The 15,551-nt window shown below is 43.1% G+C and overlaps 1 protein-coding gene across 1 annotated transcript in view; it reads left to right on the forward strand.

The window, feature by feature from the left end:
* The window catches only part of adamts13 (ADAM metallopeptidase with thrombospondin type 1 motif, 13), a 60,065-nt gene that overhangs the window by 15,233 nt on the left and 29,281 nt on the right, over positions 1-15,551 (forward strand). The window contains exons 8-17 of the mRNA XM_060841234.1: positions 871-1,017; positions 1,873-2,007; positions 2,621-2,771; positions 3,738-3,842; positions 4,683-4,831; positions 5,644-5,707; positions 12,071-12,197; positions 12,659-12,807; positions 13,682-13,802; positions 15,141-15,221. Coding sequence (XP_060697217.1) covers positions 871-1,017; positions 1,873-2,007; positions 2,621-2,771; positions 3,738-3,842; positions 4,683-4,831; positions 5,644-5,707; positions 12,071-12,197; positions 12,659-12,807; positions 13,682-13,802; positions 15,141-15,221 — 1,229 coding nt within the window. The remainder of the gene's footprint in view (positions 1-870; positions 1,018-1,872; positions 2,008-2,620; positions 2,772-3,737; positions 3,843-4,682; positions 4,832-5,643; positions 5,708-12,070; positions 12,198-12,658; positions 12,808-13,681; positions 13,803-15,140; positions 15,222-15,551) is intronic.

A 15,551-nucleotide genomic window follows, 5' to 3' on the forward strand; every position in this document is an offset into this window, starting at 1 on the left:
CTTTGAGTGCAACCTGTGTTGACTGAAGGTTGGAACTAAGTTTGGATTGGCTTGGTTCGGAGTTGTGATTAGCTTTCAGTTTGTAATTCAATTTACAGTGGATTGGAGTTTGGGCTTGAAGGTGAGGTTTGGTGTTCGGATGTGTGAGAAACAAAGCTCACTCACTGCAGTAATTTCAGTCCGAGACAAGATCTGAATCAGCAGAGCTCTTTATTTCACACTTGCAAGTGGGTGTGATGTCCACAAGGCAGGGACAAATCACACCGAATTCAACAAATACATTTGGTTCCTATATGTTTTTTTCTTATTTCATTGCTTTCCCCCCCGTTTACATCCTCCACTTCCCTAAGCAGCAGTACCCATTACTCCTGATTATCTTGTGTCTTATCCGGTCTTGTCTGTGACAAAAATGCTCATTCCTGTTCTCAGGCCATTTGCCCTCATCCTGCCTTTTCACAGCATCTTATCACTAAGCCCTTTAAATTGGGGTTACCATTTGTTCCTGTGTTTCTGTAAAAGTGGGAAACAGATGTTTATACCTATTGTTTAGACAGGCATATTGAGTTTAACTGTCTGTCTTCACAGCATCTTATCACAAAGCCCTTCTAATTGGGGTTACCATTGTTGTGTAGTCCCGTTTCTTTCTTGCATACATTCTTAGCTAATACAAACAAACCAATCAGCATTTCCTCCACAGAGTTCCCATTCTTGTTGACTCAGCTCCTGGCTGAAACAATTACACACTGATGTGAGTTCAGTTATTTTTTATAAAATTAATTTAGAATTGCAGAAGAAACATAAATTTCCTATATCCCATAGATGGTTATTTTGACACATGCTCAAATTCATATTCGCTATGTCTTTTTTAAGGTTTGACCTGGAATCTAGCAGTGGGAACAAAATGGTTCGTGGTGTGACTCAGCTGGGTGGACTGTGCAGCCGGTCATGGAGCTGTGTGATAACTGAGGACACAGGGTTCAATCTTGGCATCACCATGGCTCACGAGATTGGTCACAGGTGAGCTCTGCAGGCACAAACTCAGCACAGCAAGCCCAGTGCAGCAAATCACTATTTCAATTCAATGAGGCACAAGGGAATTTAAAGGTCACAGATTTTATGAGAAAGAGACCATGAGGCTAGAGTAGTGGGATACAAGGATGGAAAGATTAGGAGAGCAAATGGAATTTGAGAGATAGTAAGGTGAGTGGGATATAGACAAGAGAGAGAGAGACCATGCAAAATAGAGCATTAGGAGGGCATTAGAAACTCCAGGTAGGAGAGAGTGAGGCATAGAGACACTGGGGATGAGAATGAGAGACAGTCACAATAGGAGAGAGAGTGTGAGAGAGACACACACTGGGAGAAAGAGTGAGAAATAGATAAATGTGTGGGGAGTGGTAAGAGTGTGGGAGATAGGGACACTGGAAGAGAGAGAGTGTGGGAAATAGAGACACTGTGGGGAGAAATGACAATGTTAAGATAGAGACATGATAGGGTCAATGAGTTTGTAAGTAGAGGCTGAAACTATGGAGAAAGTCAGGTTCTTTGAAAATGAGGATCCCATCTACAGTGAGAGCCTGTAGCTGGAGCGAGAACTTAATCAAGAGATCTCTCAGTTCCCATAGAGACTGTCCCCCATGGAGTGCAATTGTGAGGAAAGTGGTGTGACGGTTTCAGGGTGATTATCCTAACTAGGTCACTGACCAAAACTCAGAGACTAGAAACTGGACTTTTCTTTTGTCTCAGGTGCTGTCTGACCTGTTAAGTCTTTGCAGAATTTTACAGATCTCAGTCATTTTATGTTTGGGATGAGGTCAGATAACGGCAGTCTCTGCCTCAGTGATGCAAGGTTTCTTTCTATATTTTTGGTAGTTTCGGCATCAGTCATGATGGGACTGGAAACAACTGCATTAACAAAACACACATCATGGCCGCAGAGGGTGGCTATAACAGCATTGACCTGACCTGGTCCGAGTGCAGCCGGGAGCAGTTTGTAAAGTTCCTCAGGTAAAGCTCTCTTCGCACCATAACCCAGCTCTGCCTTTTCTCCACCACATGTTGTACCACTGCTAGTTAGTTCCGCAACACACCAAATATGTGTCAGTTACGTCTACAAACTTGGAAATATTACAATGAGCCCACATACCTAAATCATCGATATAGATTGTTAAAAGCTGAAGATCTAAATACCTCATCCTTGTGCTACCCATTGGTCACATCCCATTGTCCTGAGATGAGATGTTAAGCTGGGGCCCCAAATACCCTCTCATGTGGATGTTAAAAAATGCCATGGCATCATTTGAGTAAATGCAGATGAGTTCATTCCCAGTCTCCTGATCAATATTTATTCCTCAACAAAAATAGTAAAGAAAAAATACTTAGCTGGTCATTCCTGTTTGTGGGAGCCTGCTGTGTATGCATTGGCCTCTGTGTTTCCCGCATTAGGACAGTGATGCACTTCAGAAATGCATCCAATTGGATGTCATGCATGTTGAGCCCTATGGCTCTGGAAATTATTTTTTAAAGCTAATTATTTGAGTGCTACACCTTTAGCGCTATCAATTGTTAAATTGGTTTCCAGTTAATATTAACACTTGTTTTCTTGTGTTTATTCTGACAGCACCAGCCAAGCAACTTGTTTGAATGATCTACCAGCGTCAGAGTCTGATCTTCCTGGTCAGAAACCAGGCTTGTTCTATGGGATAGATGACCAGTGCAAGATAGCCTTTGGAGCCAAGGCATCTGCCTGCACTTTCAGCAGACATGACATTGTAGGTGCTGGTCGGAACTGCTCAATGCCTCACACTCTGCTTTAGGCTATATCTGAAATCCTGTGGAATTGAATCACAAAGCACAGAAGGAGTCATAGAGATGTACAGCATGGAAACAGACCCTTCAGTCATTGTGTCTCAGCTGGCTCTTTGGAGGACCTATCCAATTACCTTACTTACCAATGTAAAAGTTGCATTTTTAAGCCCAAGTTGTTGACAGAATTACTTTCCAGGGTTGTTTATCCATGTCCATTCTTGGGTACTGCCCATAATTACACAGTTTAGTGGTTGCTGACCGTGGTCCTGAATCCAGCATTGTCCGGCTACCTCAGATTATCGATTTCTAATGGTTAAAATGAGAAAAGTGCAATTGTAAAAATGACTCATTAGACTGCTCCCACCAACTTTGCTTCCAAAACTAGCATGAGATTTAAGAAAAATCTAAAATTTGGCAGCCCAATGTTGAGTAGATTTTTATCTGAGATCAACTATTACTCCAGTGTATATGATAGTCCCACTAACCCAATTATTCATTGTACACCTGTAAATGTCAGCTTTTCAAATATTTATTAAATCCCCTTTTTTTGATCTTTCAGGTTGTGCATTCCAGATCACAACAATCTATAGGATAAAAAGTAATAATTTCTTTCAGATAACAGGCAGGAGAAGAGACAGAGGAGGGGATGTGTTGCAGGGGACTATAGAAAGGCTTGCACCAATTTTCCAAATCTCAGTTTGAATCCTGTCCCCGCCTGCAGCTCAGTCTCAGCCCGACTTAGTGCATTGACACAATTCTGTCAAACACAGCCCCGTCCTGTCTGCGTTTGCACTGTACAGAGCCTATGCTTAAAGCTTGTATCAGTCCTGCTGCTATTGAAAAATTCACATTGATCTATATGTTTTCTGTTTTTCAACTGTTATGATTCACACTGTCAGTAAATAATGGGTTCATCTGTTTCTGTGCAGGATGTGTGCAATGTTCTGTCATGTCACACAGATGCAGCAGACCCTAGCACGTGCACCCGTTTGTATATTCCCCTCCTGGATGGCACAGAGTGTGGCACCAACAAGGTACAAATCACCAACTGAGGCTTGTAAACATCAGGCTAGAATCCTGTCAATAGTCTTTGAAAGGGACCAGTGGATATTGTTCAGAAAATCAGGGGTTTGATGCCCGTTCTACAATCATTACCCCCAATCCAGGTTGACATTCCTAATGGAGCACTGTCAAAGGGCCAGTACTGAGGGAGAGCCTCACTGTCGGAGGATCGGTACTGAGAAAGAGCCGTGCTATTGGAGGGTCAGTACTGAGGGAGTGTCGTACTGTCGGAGGGTCAGTGCTGTAGGAGTGCTGCACTGTCAGAGGGCCAGTACTGAGGGAGAGCCATGCTTTGGAGGGTCAGTGCTGAGGAAGCACTGCATTGTTGGAGGGTCAGTACTGAGGGAGTGGGCACTGTCAGAGGGTCAGTACTGAGGGAGTGCCACAGTGTCAGGGTCAGTGCTAAGGCAGTGCCACACTGTCGGAGGATCAGTGCTGAGGCAGTGCCACACTGTCAGAGGGTCAGTGCTGAGGGAGTGCTGCCTTTTTGGATGTGCCGGTGTGGATGAGACATTTAATCAAGTAAGTCAGCATCTGTCTTCTCAGATGCACATAAATAACCAAATAACTCTGTGCGAAGATGGGCAGTTGTGTTCTGTCAGGTTTTATAACCACTGTTAATCTGTCGGTCAACATCAGTAAAGAAACAGATTATCCAGTTAACACCACATTGATGTGTGTGGGATCTTATTGTGTGCAAATTGGCAGTGCATTTCCTCTGTAATCACAGTGACAGCACAAAGGCAGTTATTAACAACTTGAGTCATTATTTGAGTGGGAAATACTTACAGTTAATGTTATTTCCATCACAGTGGTGTTTGAAAAGGAGCTGCACATCACTTAGTGACTTGGAAATTGGGGTTGTTCATGGATCCTGGTCTAGTTGGAGTGCGTTCAGCAGCTGTTCACGAAGCTGTGGTGGAGGGATTATTCTCCGACACAGACGCTGTAACAATCCAAGGTAAATGGACTGTTCCTGAAAGCATAACTAGGGCCAGGAGCTTTCTATTTGGCCCCTTTAACTCCATTTCCATCTTTCAATTAAACTGTACCTGCCATGTATCAGCTTTGCTCTGTTTCCAATGACACTGAACAAAGTCTATCAGCCTCATTTTGAACTACCCCAATGATCCCCATCTCTGAAATTCCCTCCTTTAACCTCTTCAACTCTACCTTTAATCCTCTAAGACATAACTCATTGATCTCATCCAAATTCTTTCAACTGACACCATGTCAATTTTTGCTTTTTATGTTCCTGTAAAGAACTTTGGGATGTTTTAGAGCATGAAAGATGCCAAATAAATGCATTTTGTTGATGGATTGGACACTCCCAACCTGTGTGTAGCTCACTCTGAGCAGGTCAGTCCCGGCCTGTGTGTAGCTCACTCTGAGCTGGTCAGTCCTGGCCTGTGTGTAGCTCACTCTGAGCTGGTCAGTCCCGGCCTGTGTGTAGCTCACTCTGAGCTGGTCAGTCCTGGCCTGTATCTGGTTGTTTAGCTCAGTTAGTTGGAAAGCTGGTTTGCTGTGTTGTGTGGTGCCAGCAGTGTGAGTTCAATTCCTGTAGCGCCTGAGGTTGCAACAAAAGGTTTTCTTTCTCAGCCTCTCTCCTTGTCTGAGGCTTGGTGACTCTCTGTTTAAATCACCATCATTCTTCTCCCCATAATGAAAGAGCAGCCCTACGTTCTGATAAGATTGTGGTGACTATCCCTTTAATTGACAGGCAATTTGACCAGTGTTTTGATTACTGTATAAAATTTTATTTGGATTTTCTAGACCTGCTTTCGGTGGCCATAAATGCAAGGGAGTGGATATGGAGGCTATCATGTGCAACACCCAGGTACGGAGGATTGTATCAGAATCAGAAAGACAAGCTCCAGGAAGGTAACACCCAGAGTGCTTGCTTGGCTTATATTCAACGGGTATCCATTCAGGCACTGTATGGGCAGATGGACATAAAGCTGAATTTAACTTGAGAGGAACAGTTCAGAAAATTGGACTAATTTAATTTGTGACAGTCTAAAGTTGTAAAGGCAGCAAATACACATGAACATCACCACCTGTAACAAAGGCAAAATCCAGCAGATGCTAGAAAACTGAAACAAACACAGAAAATTGCTGGAGAAACTCAGCAGGTCTGTCAACAGCTTTGGACAGAGAAACAAAGTTAGTGCCTACAGATCATAGGAACACAGAAGATAGGAGAAGGAGTAGGCCATTCAGCCCTTTGAGCCTGTACCACCATTCAATATTTCATTATGATCATGGCTGACCATCCAAGTCAGTCCCATGTTTCTGCTTCCCACCTGGACCCTTTGATCTTCTTAACCTTAAGAACTAGATCTAACTTCTTCTTGAAAATATTTAATGTTTTGGTGTCCACCACTTTCTGTAGCGGGATCTCTACAGGCTCCCAATTTTCTGCCTGATCACATTCCTACGCATCTCAGTCCTAAATGGCCTACCCCTGATCCTTGGACTATTATTCCCGGTTCTGGACTCCCTAGTTAACGGAAACATCCTTCCTATGTTTACCCTGTTTAGTCCTGTTAGAATTTTATAGCTTTCTATGAGATCCTCCTCATTCCTCCAGACCCCCAGTGAATACAGTCCTAACCCAGTATGACTCTTCTTCAGGACTGAATACTGTCACTGAATGTAAATTCCCCTCCAAGTCACTCACCATCCTGACTTGGAAACATATCACCGTTCCTGCCCTGTTGCTCAATCAAAGTCCTGGAATTCCCTCCCTAACAGTGGGTGTCCCTGCACCACATGGACTTCAGCGGTTTATCACCACCTTCCCCAGAGTAACTCGGGATCAGCAATAAATGTTCACCTGACCAGCAATGTTCACGTCCCATCAATAAAAACATAAGTTCACATTCGGAGGAAATTGATAACGTAGATCCAGGAAATCACTATTTTAGATGGGACAGAAGGCAAACAAAAGGGGTGGGGTGGGTGGGGTTTGTATTGCAGACATGGGATTGCTGTGTTGAGGGAGAACACATTGGAGGGATCTTGCACTGCGGCATTATTCATGGAGCTCAGGAATAAAAGGGTGAAATCACAATGTTGGGAGTTTTCTATAGACCTCCTAAAAGCCCACAGGACACAGAGGAGCAGATATGTAATCAGATATGGGAAAAGTGTTCAATAAAACCAGGGTCGTTGTGGTGGCTGAATTCAACTTTGCTCTTATTGACTGGGACTCCCCAGAGCTAGGGGCTCAAATGGAGAGCAATTTTGTAGATGTGTCCAGGAGCACTTTTGTTGCAGTATGCTGACAATCCACCCAGAGAGGAGGCCATACTAGGCTTGGCATTAGGGCATGAGCCAGGACAGGTGACCGATGTTTCAGCAGGAGAGCCTTTTGGGCTAAGTGATCATAACTCTGTCAGATTTCAAGTAGTCACAGACAAGGACAAGAGTAACCCTCGGGTGAAGGTGCTTATTACACCCAAATTAGACAGGAATTGGGGAATGTGGATTGGGAGCAGTTATTTGAGGGCAAATCTACATCTGGCATGTGAAGGCTTTTAAATGTATGTCCCTGCAAAAGTGAAGGATAGGAATGGCAGGATTCAGGAACCATGGATGGCAAGGGAAATTGTAAACTTAGTCAAGAGGAAAAAGGAAGCATTCGATAGGTCTAGGCAGCTACAAACTGACAAAGCCCTTGAGGAGTATAGAAAAATTAGGAAGGACCTTAAACATGGAATTAAGAAGACTAAAAGGGGCTATGAAATAACTTTATTAAAGAGGGTCAAAAGAATCCTAAGGCTTTTTATGCATACATTAGGAGAAAGAAGGTAGCAAAGGAAAGGGTAGATCCATTCAAGAGCTAAGGAGGGAAGTTATGCGTGGAGCCACAGGAAGTAGAAGAGATCCATAATGAACACTTTGTATTGGTATTCACCAAGGAGAAGGATATTACTGATGTTGAGGTCAGGGATGAGTGCATCAATACTCTAGAGAAAGTCAATATATTAAAGGAGGAAGTTTTGGGTATTCTAAATTACATTAATGTAGACAAGTCGCCAAGGCCAGCTGTGATCTATCCGAGGTTACTGTGAGAGGCAAGGGAAGAAATAGCTGGGGCATGAGCAGGCATCTTCGCATCTTCTTTGACCACAGGTGAGGACTAGCGATTAGCCAATGTTGTTCCCTTGTTTAAGAAAGGAAGCAGGGAGAATCCAGGAAATTATGGGCCAGTGGGCCTGACATCTGTCTTGGAGAATATACTAAGGGATAAGATATATACACATTTGGAAGAAAACCGACTAGTTAGTGACAGTAGCATGGTTTTGTATGGGAAAGATCATGTCCCACTAACCTGACTGAATGTTTTGAAGAGGTGACAAAGATAATTGATGAGGGAAGGGCTGTGGGTGTAGTTTATGAGGACTTTAGTAAGATTGGTGCAAAAACTAAAATCACATGGGATTTGGAGTGGACTGGCTAGCTGGATACAAAACTGGCTCAATCATAGAAGACTGAGGGTAGTGGTGGAAGGGTGTTTTTCACAATGGAGTCCGGTAACTAGTGGTGTTCCACAGGGATTAGTCTTAGTTCTTCTGTTGTTTGTAGTAAACGAACTGGAGGAAAATGTGGGTGGTCTGCTTAATAGGTTTGTAGATGACATGAAGATTGATAGAGTTGCTGATAGTGCCATTGATTGTGAAAGGATACAACAGGATATAGATAGATTGATGACTTGGCCACAGAAATAGCAGGTGGAGTTTAATCCAGACAAATGCGTGGTAATGCATTTTGGAGGATCAAATATGAGTGTGAATTATACTGTAAATCACAGAACCCTTAGGAACATTAATGTACAGAGGGATCTGGCATGCAGATCCACAGTTCGCTAAAAGTGGCAACACAGGTGGCCAAGATGATTAAGAAGGTATATGGCATGCTTGCCTTTATTGGTTGGGGCACGACATATAAGAGTTGGCAAATCATGTTACAGCTATATTAAACTTTTGTTAGGCTACATTTGGAGTATTGTGTGCAGCTTTGGTCGCCACACTACCAGAAGGATGGAGAAGCTTTGCAAAGCGTTCAGAGAAGGTTCACCAGGATGTTGCCTGGTCTTGAGGGCATTGGCTATGAGGAAAGGTTAAAAAGATTAGGATTGTTTTCACTGGAAAGACAGCAGCTGAGAGGAGACCTGATAGAATCTACAAAATTATGAGAGGCATCAATAGGGTGGACAGTCAGAGGCTTTCCCCAGGGTTGAAGTTTCAATTACATGGCAGCACAGGTTCAAGGTGAGAGGGGGAAATTTTAAGTAAGATGTGAGAGGGAAGTTTTTCATGCAGAAAGTGGTAGGAGCCCACTGTCAGAAGAGGTGATGGAAGCAGGCACGTTGGCAACATTTAAGAGGCATCTGGATAGGATAGGGAGGGAATAGAGGAACATGGACTGAATAAGGGCAGAAGGTTTGTTTTTTAGTTTAGTTAGAGCATGATGATCAGCACAGGCTTGGAGGGCCGAAGGGCCTGTTCCTCTGCTGTACTTCTCTTTTGTTATCGGTGGAATTTGTTCCCTATGGTGAGGGAATCAAATCACAGGAATATTGAGAGAGTTTGGAATGAAAGGAGAAGTCAGAGAAAGGGTAATCAAGTTGAAGAATAAATTCCCAGGAAGTTTTTCACACAAAGGGTGTTGAGTGCTTGGAACATGCTGACAGAGAAAGTGATGGAAGCAGACACAATAGCAGTGTTCAAAAGACACCTGGACGAGTACTTGAACAGGAAGGGAGTAGAGGGAGACAGATCCTGTAAGTGAAGACAGTTTTAGTATATTAGGGTAAATGTGTTGTTGCAGGCTTGGAGGACTGAAGGGACTGTTCCTGTGCTGTACTGTTCTTTGTTCTTTGAATAGATTTAAGCAGAAAAAGAAAATGGAATCAAATAGATGTTATGAAGGCTTCATATTTAATAATTTTGGGATCTTGACTTTGAGGGGCTTTGAAGACCTGCTGTAAAGAAGACAAATATTTTATATTCAAATAGAAACCAGAAAATGAAAGTATGATTTTTTTTTATATAACTCAAAGCAAAGTGGAACCATAATGATCACTTTATGGTTAAATAAGAGGGGAATAATTTCACTGTAAGATGGGGTTTTAATACATTTGTATTAGCGCTAGTAATCTTTGGGAAGAGTTAATAACCGCCTAGCAATATGATTTGAATTAGTGTTAAGTCGCTCCACAAATCTCCAAAAATCCTGAAAGCAAGCCCAATCCTTCTGTCTGTCACTTACTCAGTCTCTCTTTAATTGGAAAAGGAATACAGTTCGATGACTTTGCAAAAAGAAAGAAAACTTCAAATTCAAACTGAGACCTAGGTTTGCCCAGCCAGCAACCGTATTGAGGGTGCCTGTGCTGTGACACTGTCACCAAAAAGCAAAACAGAACTGTGAAGAAAGTCACCTCATTTTCCACCCCTTTTGGTTCACAAACTTTGAATCTTTCTGGCCTACAATATTCCTAGAAAAAGGGCTGCTTATCTCATTTGTCTCTCCATCCGAAGTGTGAATGCAGGTGTATATATTAAGATTTAAAGGGGAGATAGTTTATATTTGCATTAGTAATTATAAGTTGTTTTACCACATGTTAAAGAATGCGTTGATTACAATGAATACATTTACTTGCTGATGAAATCTGATGTGAATTTCCTTGTCTTAGGTAGTGCTCACAATATGTCATTAGAGTTAAAAATCACACAACACCAAGTTATAGTCCAACAGGTTTATTTGGAAGCACTAGTTTTCAGAGTGCCACTCCTTCATCAGGACAACCACCTGCTACTGCTTCCAAATAAACGTGTTGCATATAACCTGGTGTTGTGTGTTTTTTAACTTTGTCCTCCACATGTCATTGGAGCCATCCTTGAGATAAGCTGGCCATATTTCACATTTCTGTTGCACTATTGCCATCAGTATAGTGACATTGCATTTTATTTTTAAAGAATCCACTGAAAGGAACAATAGTTTTAAATAAGGAATTTCTTGGTAGTCATGTAGGTTGTGATAAGTGCTCGTTTACTGGAGACTACCAGCCTGCGGTTTTGAGTGTTAGGTTCCAGTTTCTGCTTTGGAGATTGTTTGGAGTAGCTGGTGAGAATCCTGCTAAGGAAAAGCACTAGCCAGCACATCTGTTCTGGTTCTGAAAACGAATTCTGATGTAACACCAATGTGAAACCCAATTACTGTCTTGAAGAGCATTTGGAAGAATCCTCAATGCAGTGTTTATAAAGAGCCCAGAGACAACCACCAATACTAGGTAACACCCATCTACAATGACCAGAGCACCAGATCAACAGCAAACATTACAAAACTTATCCTTTAGCTTTCCAGAACTAACTATCATTGATTGAAAGTGTTTGTTTTTTCCCCAAAATGATTTCTGCTGAGAGAGAGAGAGAGAGAGAGAGAGAGAGAGAGAGAGACAGATCCATTCTCCCCCTGCTCCCAGAGTGAACGAGCGAGTCTACTTGTGTCTGTGCATTTTCAAATTGTACTAACTGGCTTTATTGCTTTGCCACATAAAACTCGCCTTCACAAAAATAAATAATTTTGTTATTTGTTTAACATAGAAAAAGAATCTGAGCAGCCATGCAGAAACTGGGTAAAACAGTTACCTTTATGTGATGGGCAGTGCAGTAATGGGACATGTAAGGAGATATATTGCAGAGCCCCAGCTTCAGGCATGCCTAGGTGTGCCTGTGCAGATTGGGAACTTTACCAAGGTGGACAGGACTGTTTGAAGATCTAACCCTGTGCTGTACTGTAAGATTATTTGATCAGAACAGTGTGTAGAGGAAGTTTTACTTTGTATTTAACCCTGTACAGTCCCTGTCCTGGGAGTGTTTGATGGGGTCAGTGCAAAGGGAGTAATACTTGGTATCTAACCCTGTGCTGTGCCTGTCCTAGGAGTGTTTGATGGGGACAGCATAGAGGGAGTCTTACTCTGTACCTAATCCTGAACTGTCCCTGTCCTGGGGTTGTTTGATGGAGACAGTGTAGACGGAGCTTTACTCTGTATCTAACCGCATGCTGTCCCTGCCGTGGAATATTTGATGCTAACTGGGTGACCTTAGTATTACCTAAATGATGGCTGAACCACTATTGTCTCAAGTATTTCTCATGGTGATGTACTGTTTACCCTCTCCTATTCCTTATGCAGCCCTGCCAGGGAACTCAGTTGGATTTCATGGCTACACAGTGTTCTGACACCAATTCTCAGCCTCTCTACCACTCCTCCAGTGTTCCAGTTTACTACAGGTGGCAGCCTGCCCTTGGCTATGCAAAAGGTAAAATCTTATTGAATCATGTTTATCTGTGACGTCAATATTGAATACTTGTTTGGATGAAATGCTAATAGGGGGTCACTTGGAGTATCATGTTTGTACTTGTTCTTTGAACGAGATGTCCATATCTCTTAGTGTTTTTCAATAGCCTTGCAAATTTTTCATTTCAAACATTTATTCAGTTACATTTTAAAGGAAGTGCCTGTTGAATCTGCTTCTCCTCCTTTTCTGACAGTGCGTTGTGAATCACAACCGGCTCTGAACAATGTTTCTCTTCATTTCCCCTCTATTATTAAATCTGTGCCATCTGTAACAATCCCAGTAACACCTCTGTCTGATCACTTGCTGCGAATGAATAGATCTGTACCTGGATTATTGTTTGATAACCTCCTGTTGTACATAATCTCATCATGCTGATTAAGCTGCTGCTGGATCATGATGCCGTTCTGTTTGCCTGTGCACAGGTTATGAGCTGTGTAAGCATATGTGCCGAGCGGAGGGAAAAAGTTTCATGGTGAGCCGGGGGAACAGTTTTGTGGATGGAACCAGGTGTGAGATGAGTGATCCAGAGACAGCACCATCGTACAAACTGTGTGTCACAGGACATTGCAGGGTAAATACTGAGCACCAGTTTAATCCCTCAGCATTGTTGTGAGACCCTTAGCTTGTGCCCAGAATCTACTCTCAGCCCTTCGTCCCCAATGTCCCTCACCTCCAGTGTCCCTTACCCCAGTACTGCTAACTACCAGTGCCCCTCACTTCCAGACCCCCCCCCCCACCACCTTACACACTAACCTAGTGTCCAACCTCTCATTCTGTGTCCCTCTTGCTCTGTGCCTGTTATTCTCTGTGACTCATATCTACCGTCTCTCATACATTGGTTTTGATGTCCAGTGTCTTTCCTTCTCTGTTTGTCTATCTGTATTTGAGAAGTTTTGATTTGATTTGATTTGGTTTATTATTGTCACATGTATTGAGGTGCAGTGAAAAGTACTGTTTTTCTTGCTATCCAGACAAATGATACCTTACATAAGTACATCAGGATAATAGAACCGAATGCAGAACATATTGTTAAAGCTACAGAGAAGGTGCAGAAAAAGATCAACTCCAGTACACGCGAGATCCATTAAATCTATTGGTACTTTTGTATCTTGTGCCTGATGGAAGAGGGTGGAAGGGGTTATAACTGGGGTGGGAGGACCCTTTAATAATGGCTGCTTTCCCAAAGCTGCAGAAAGTGCGGATGGAGTTACTGGAAGAAAGGCTGGCTTTCATGATGGACTGGGCTGTGTTCACAACTCTCTCTCATTTCTTGTGGCCTTGGGTAGAGCAGTTGCCATACCAAGGTGTGATAAATCCAGACAGGATGTTTCTATGGTGTATCTGTAAACATTGGTAAGAGTCATTGTGGATGTGCCACAGTTGCATTGAAGTCCATGATTTTATTTCTTGTGTTACTGATTCTGTTGTACATGGTCCTTTTATAGATATTTGGCTGTGATGGAAAGTTGGACTCTGGCCAGGTGCTGGACAATTGTCAGGTGTGTGGAGGCAATAATTCCAGCTGCCGGGAAGTAGTCGGCTCCTACACCAAGGGCAGCCCCAGAGGTAACCAGCACTGACCCGGCCACTGTAACAAGCTGGCCAGAATCATTAACTCTTATTCTGTTTCTTAAACAGCAGGAAGACAGAAAATAGTCACAATCCGAAACGTCACACCAAGATTTTTCTTCATTCATGGGATGTGCATGTCACTGACTAAGTTGATATCTATTGTCCATTCTGAATTGCTGTTGCAAAGAAGACTGTGAGCTGTCTTCTCAACCCACTGTGATCCTCCAGGTGTAGAGATATAATGCTGTTAGCGAGGGAGGTTCAGGATTTTAACCCAGTCTTAGGCTAAATTCCCAATTTCAGATCTTGTGTTGCAACACAGGTCTCAACCCTACACGGTCCTTTTCCAAAATCAACGCCCCCCCCCCGGAGCAGGAGCAGCAGATAGGGAGGGAAGAGAAACTAAAGCAGACCAGTTGGCTGCTTGAGCTTTTTCCACCAGTCAGTTTACCTCTTACTGATCTGTATATCAGCTCCATCTACCCATCTTGCTTCTGTAATTCCTGGATACCTTTGCCTAACAAGAATCTATCAACCCAATTGTAAAATTTTGATTGAACAACAGCCTCTGCAGCTCTTGGAGAGAGGGAGTTCCAGATTTTTACTCCCACGTTGTGTGTGGAAGTATTGCCTGATGTCACCCCTCCAGATTGGCTTGAGTTTTAAGGTTCTGCCCCTTGTTCTAGACTTCTTCGTTCCCACCCCTGCCCCAAACTGGAATAAACAGTTGTTCAGCTACCGGATTGGATCCTTTAATCATTATAAACACCTCTTATAGATTACCCTGAAATGTCTAACCACTGCGATCTGTCCTCATAATCACTGTCCCATCTCAAAGAGATCAACCTGGGAGTTGGAGCATGGCAGCATCAGAAATAGTTTCTTTCGCAAACCGCTCCCCCAGCCCCAACATGCTCATTGAGTGTGTCACCTCAGCTCTTTGGGGTAGAGAGTTTTAGATTTCCAATCTTCTGAACAAAAGCGTTTCTCTTCACTTCAGTTGTAATGACCACCCTATCACACCGCCCTCACCGCCCTAACCTGGGCAAACACTATCTCAGCATCTATCCTTGTCAGGACCTCAAAGAATTTGAGATGTTTCATTCTTCCAAGAGTATGAGTGCAATTCAGTTCAATCCATCACCAATTAGCTTCCCTCCTCTCTGTCTTCATTTACGCAAGGATGGGGCGACAGAATCTGAAGGAAGTGTTGGGAGGTGGGTTTAACTGGAGCTTAACTGAGGGCTACGTAGGGAGGGGTGTATTGTTCATCTCTGCTCCCTTCAGTGAGTGCACCACAATAACTGATGTGCTTTGCTTTTGAATTTACAGCGTATGTCACTTTTCTCACAGTCCCACCACGGTCCACCAAGGTCCGAGTCTCCAACACTCAAGCTGTGTTCTCCCATCTCGGTAAGACATTACTTATCTTGACAGAATTGAAAAGGAAAACCTTTTCTGTGAGACCCTAAACCCAGCTTTGATCAGGAATGATCAGGACCAAAAGCAGAACCAGAAAAAGAATATCATTAGACCACATTAGATTAGATTACTTACAGTGTGGAAACAGGCCCTTTGGCCCCACAAGTCCACACCGACCTGCCGAAGCGCAACCCACCCATACCCCTACATATACCCCTTACCTAACACTACGGGCAATTTAGCATGGCCAATTCACCTGACCTGCACATGTTTGGACTGTGGGAGGAAACCGGAGCACCCGGAGGAAACCCACGCAGACAC

Source organism: Hemiscyllium ocellatum, chromosome 21 (genome assembly GCF_020745735.1).
Source record: "Hemiscyllium ocellatum isolate sHemOce1 chromosome 21, sHemOce1.pat.X.cur, whole genome shotgun sequence".
Lineage (NCBI taxonomy): Eukaryota > Metazoa > Chordata > Chondrichthyes > Orectolobiformes > Hemiscylliidae > Hemiscyllium > Hemiscyllium ocellatum.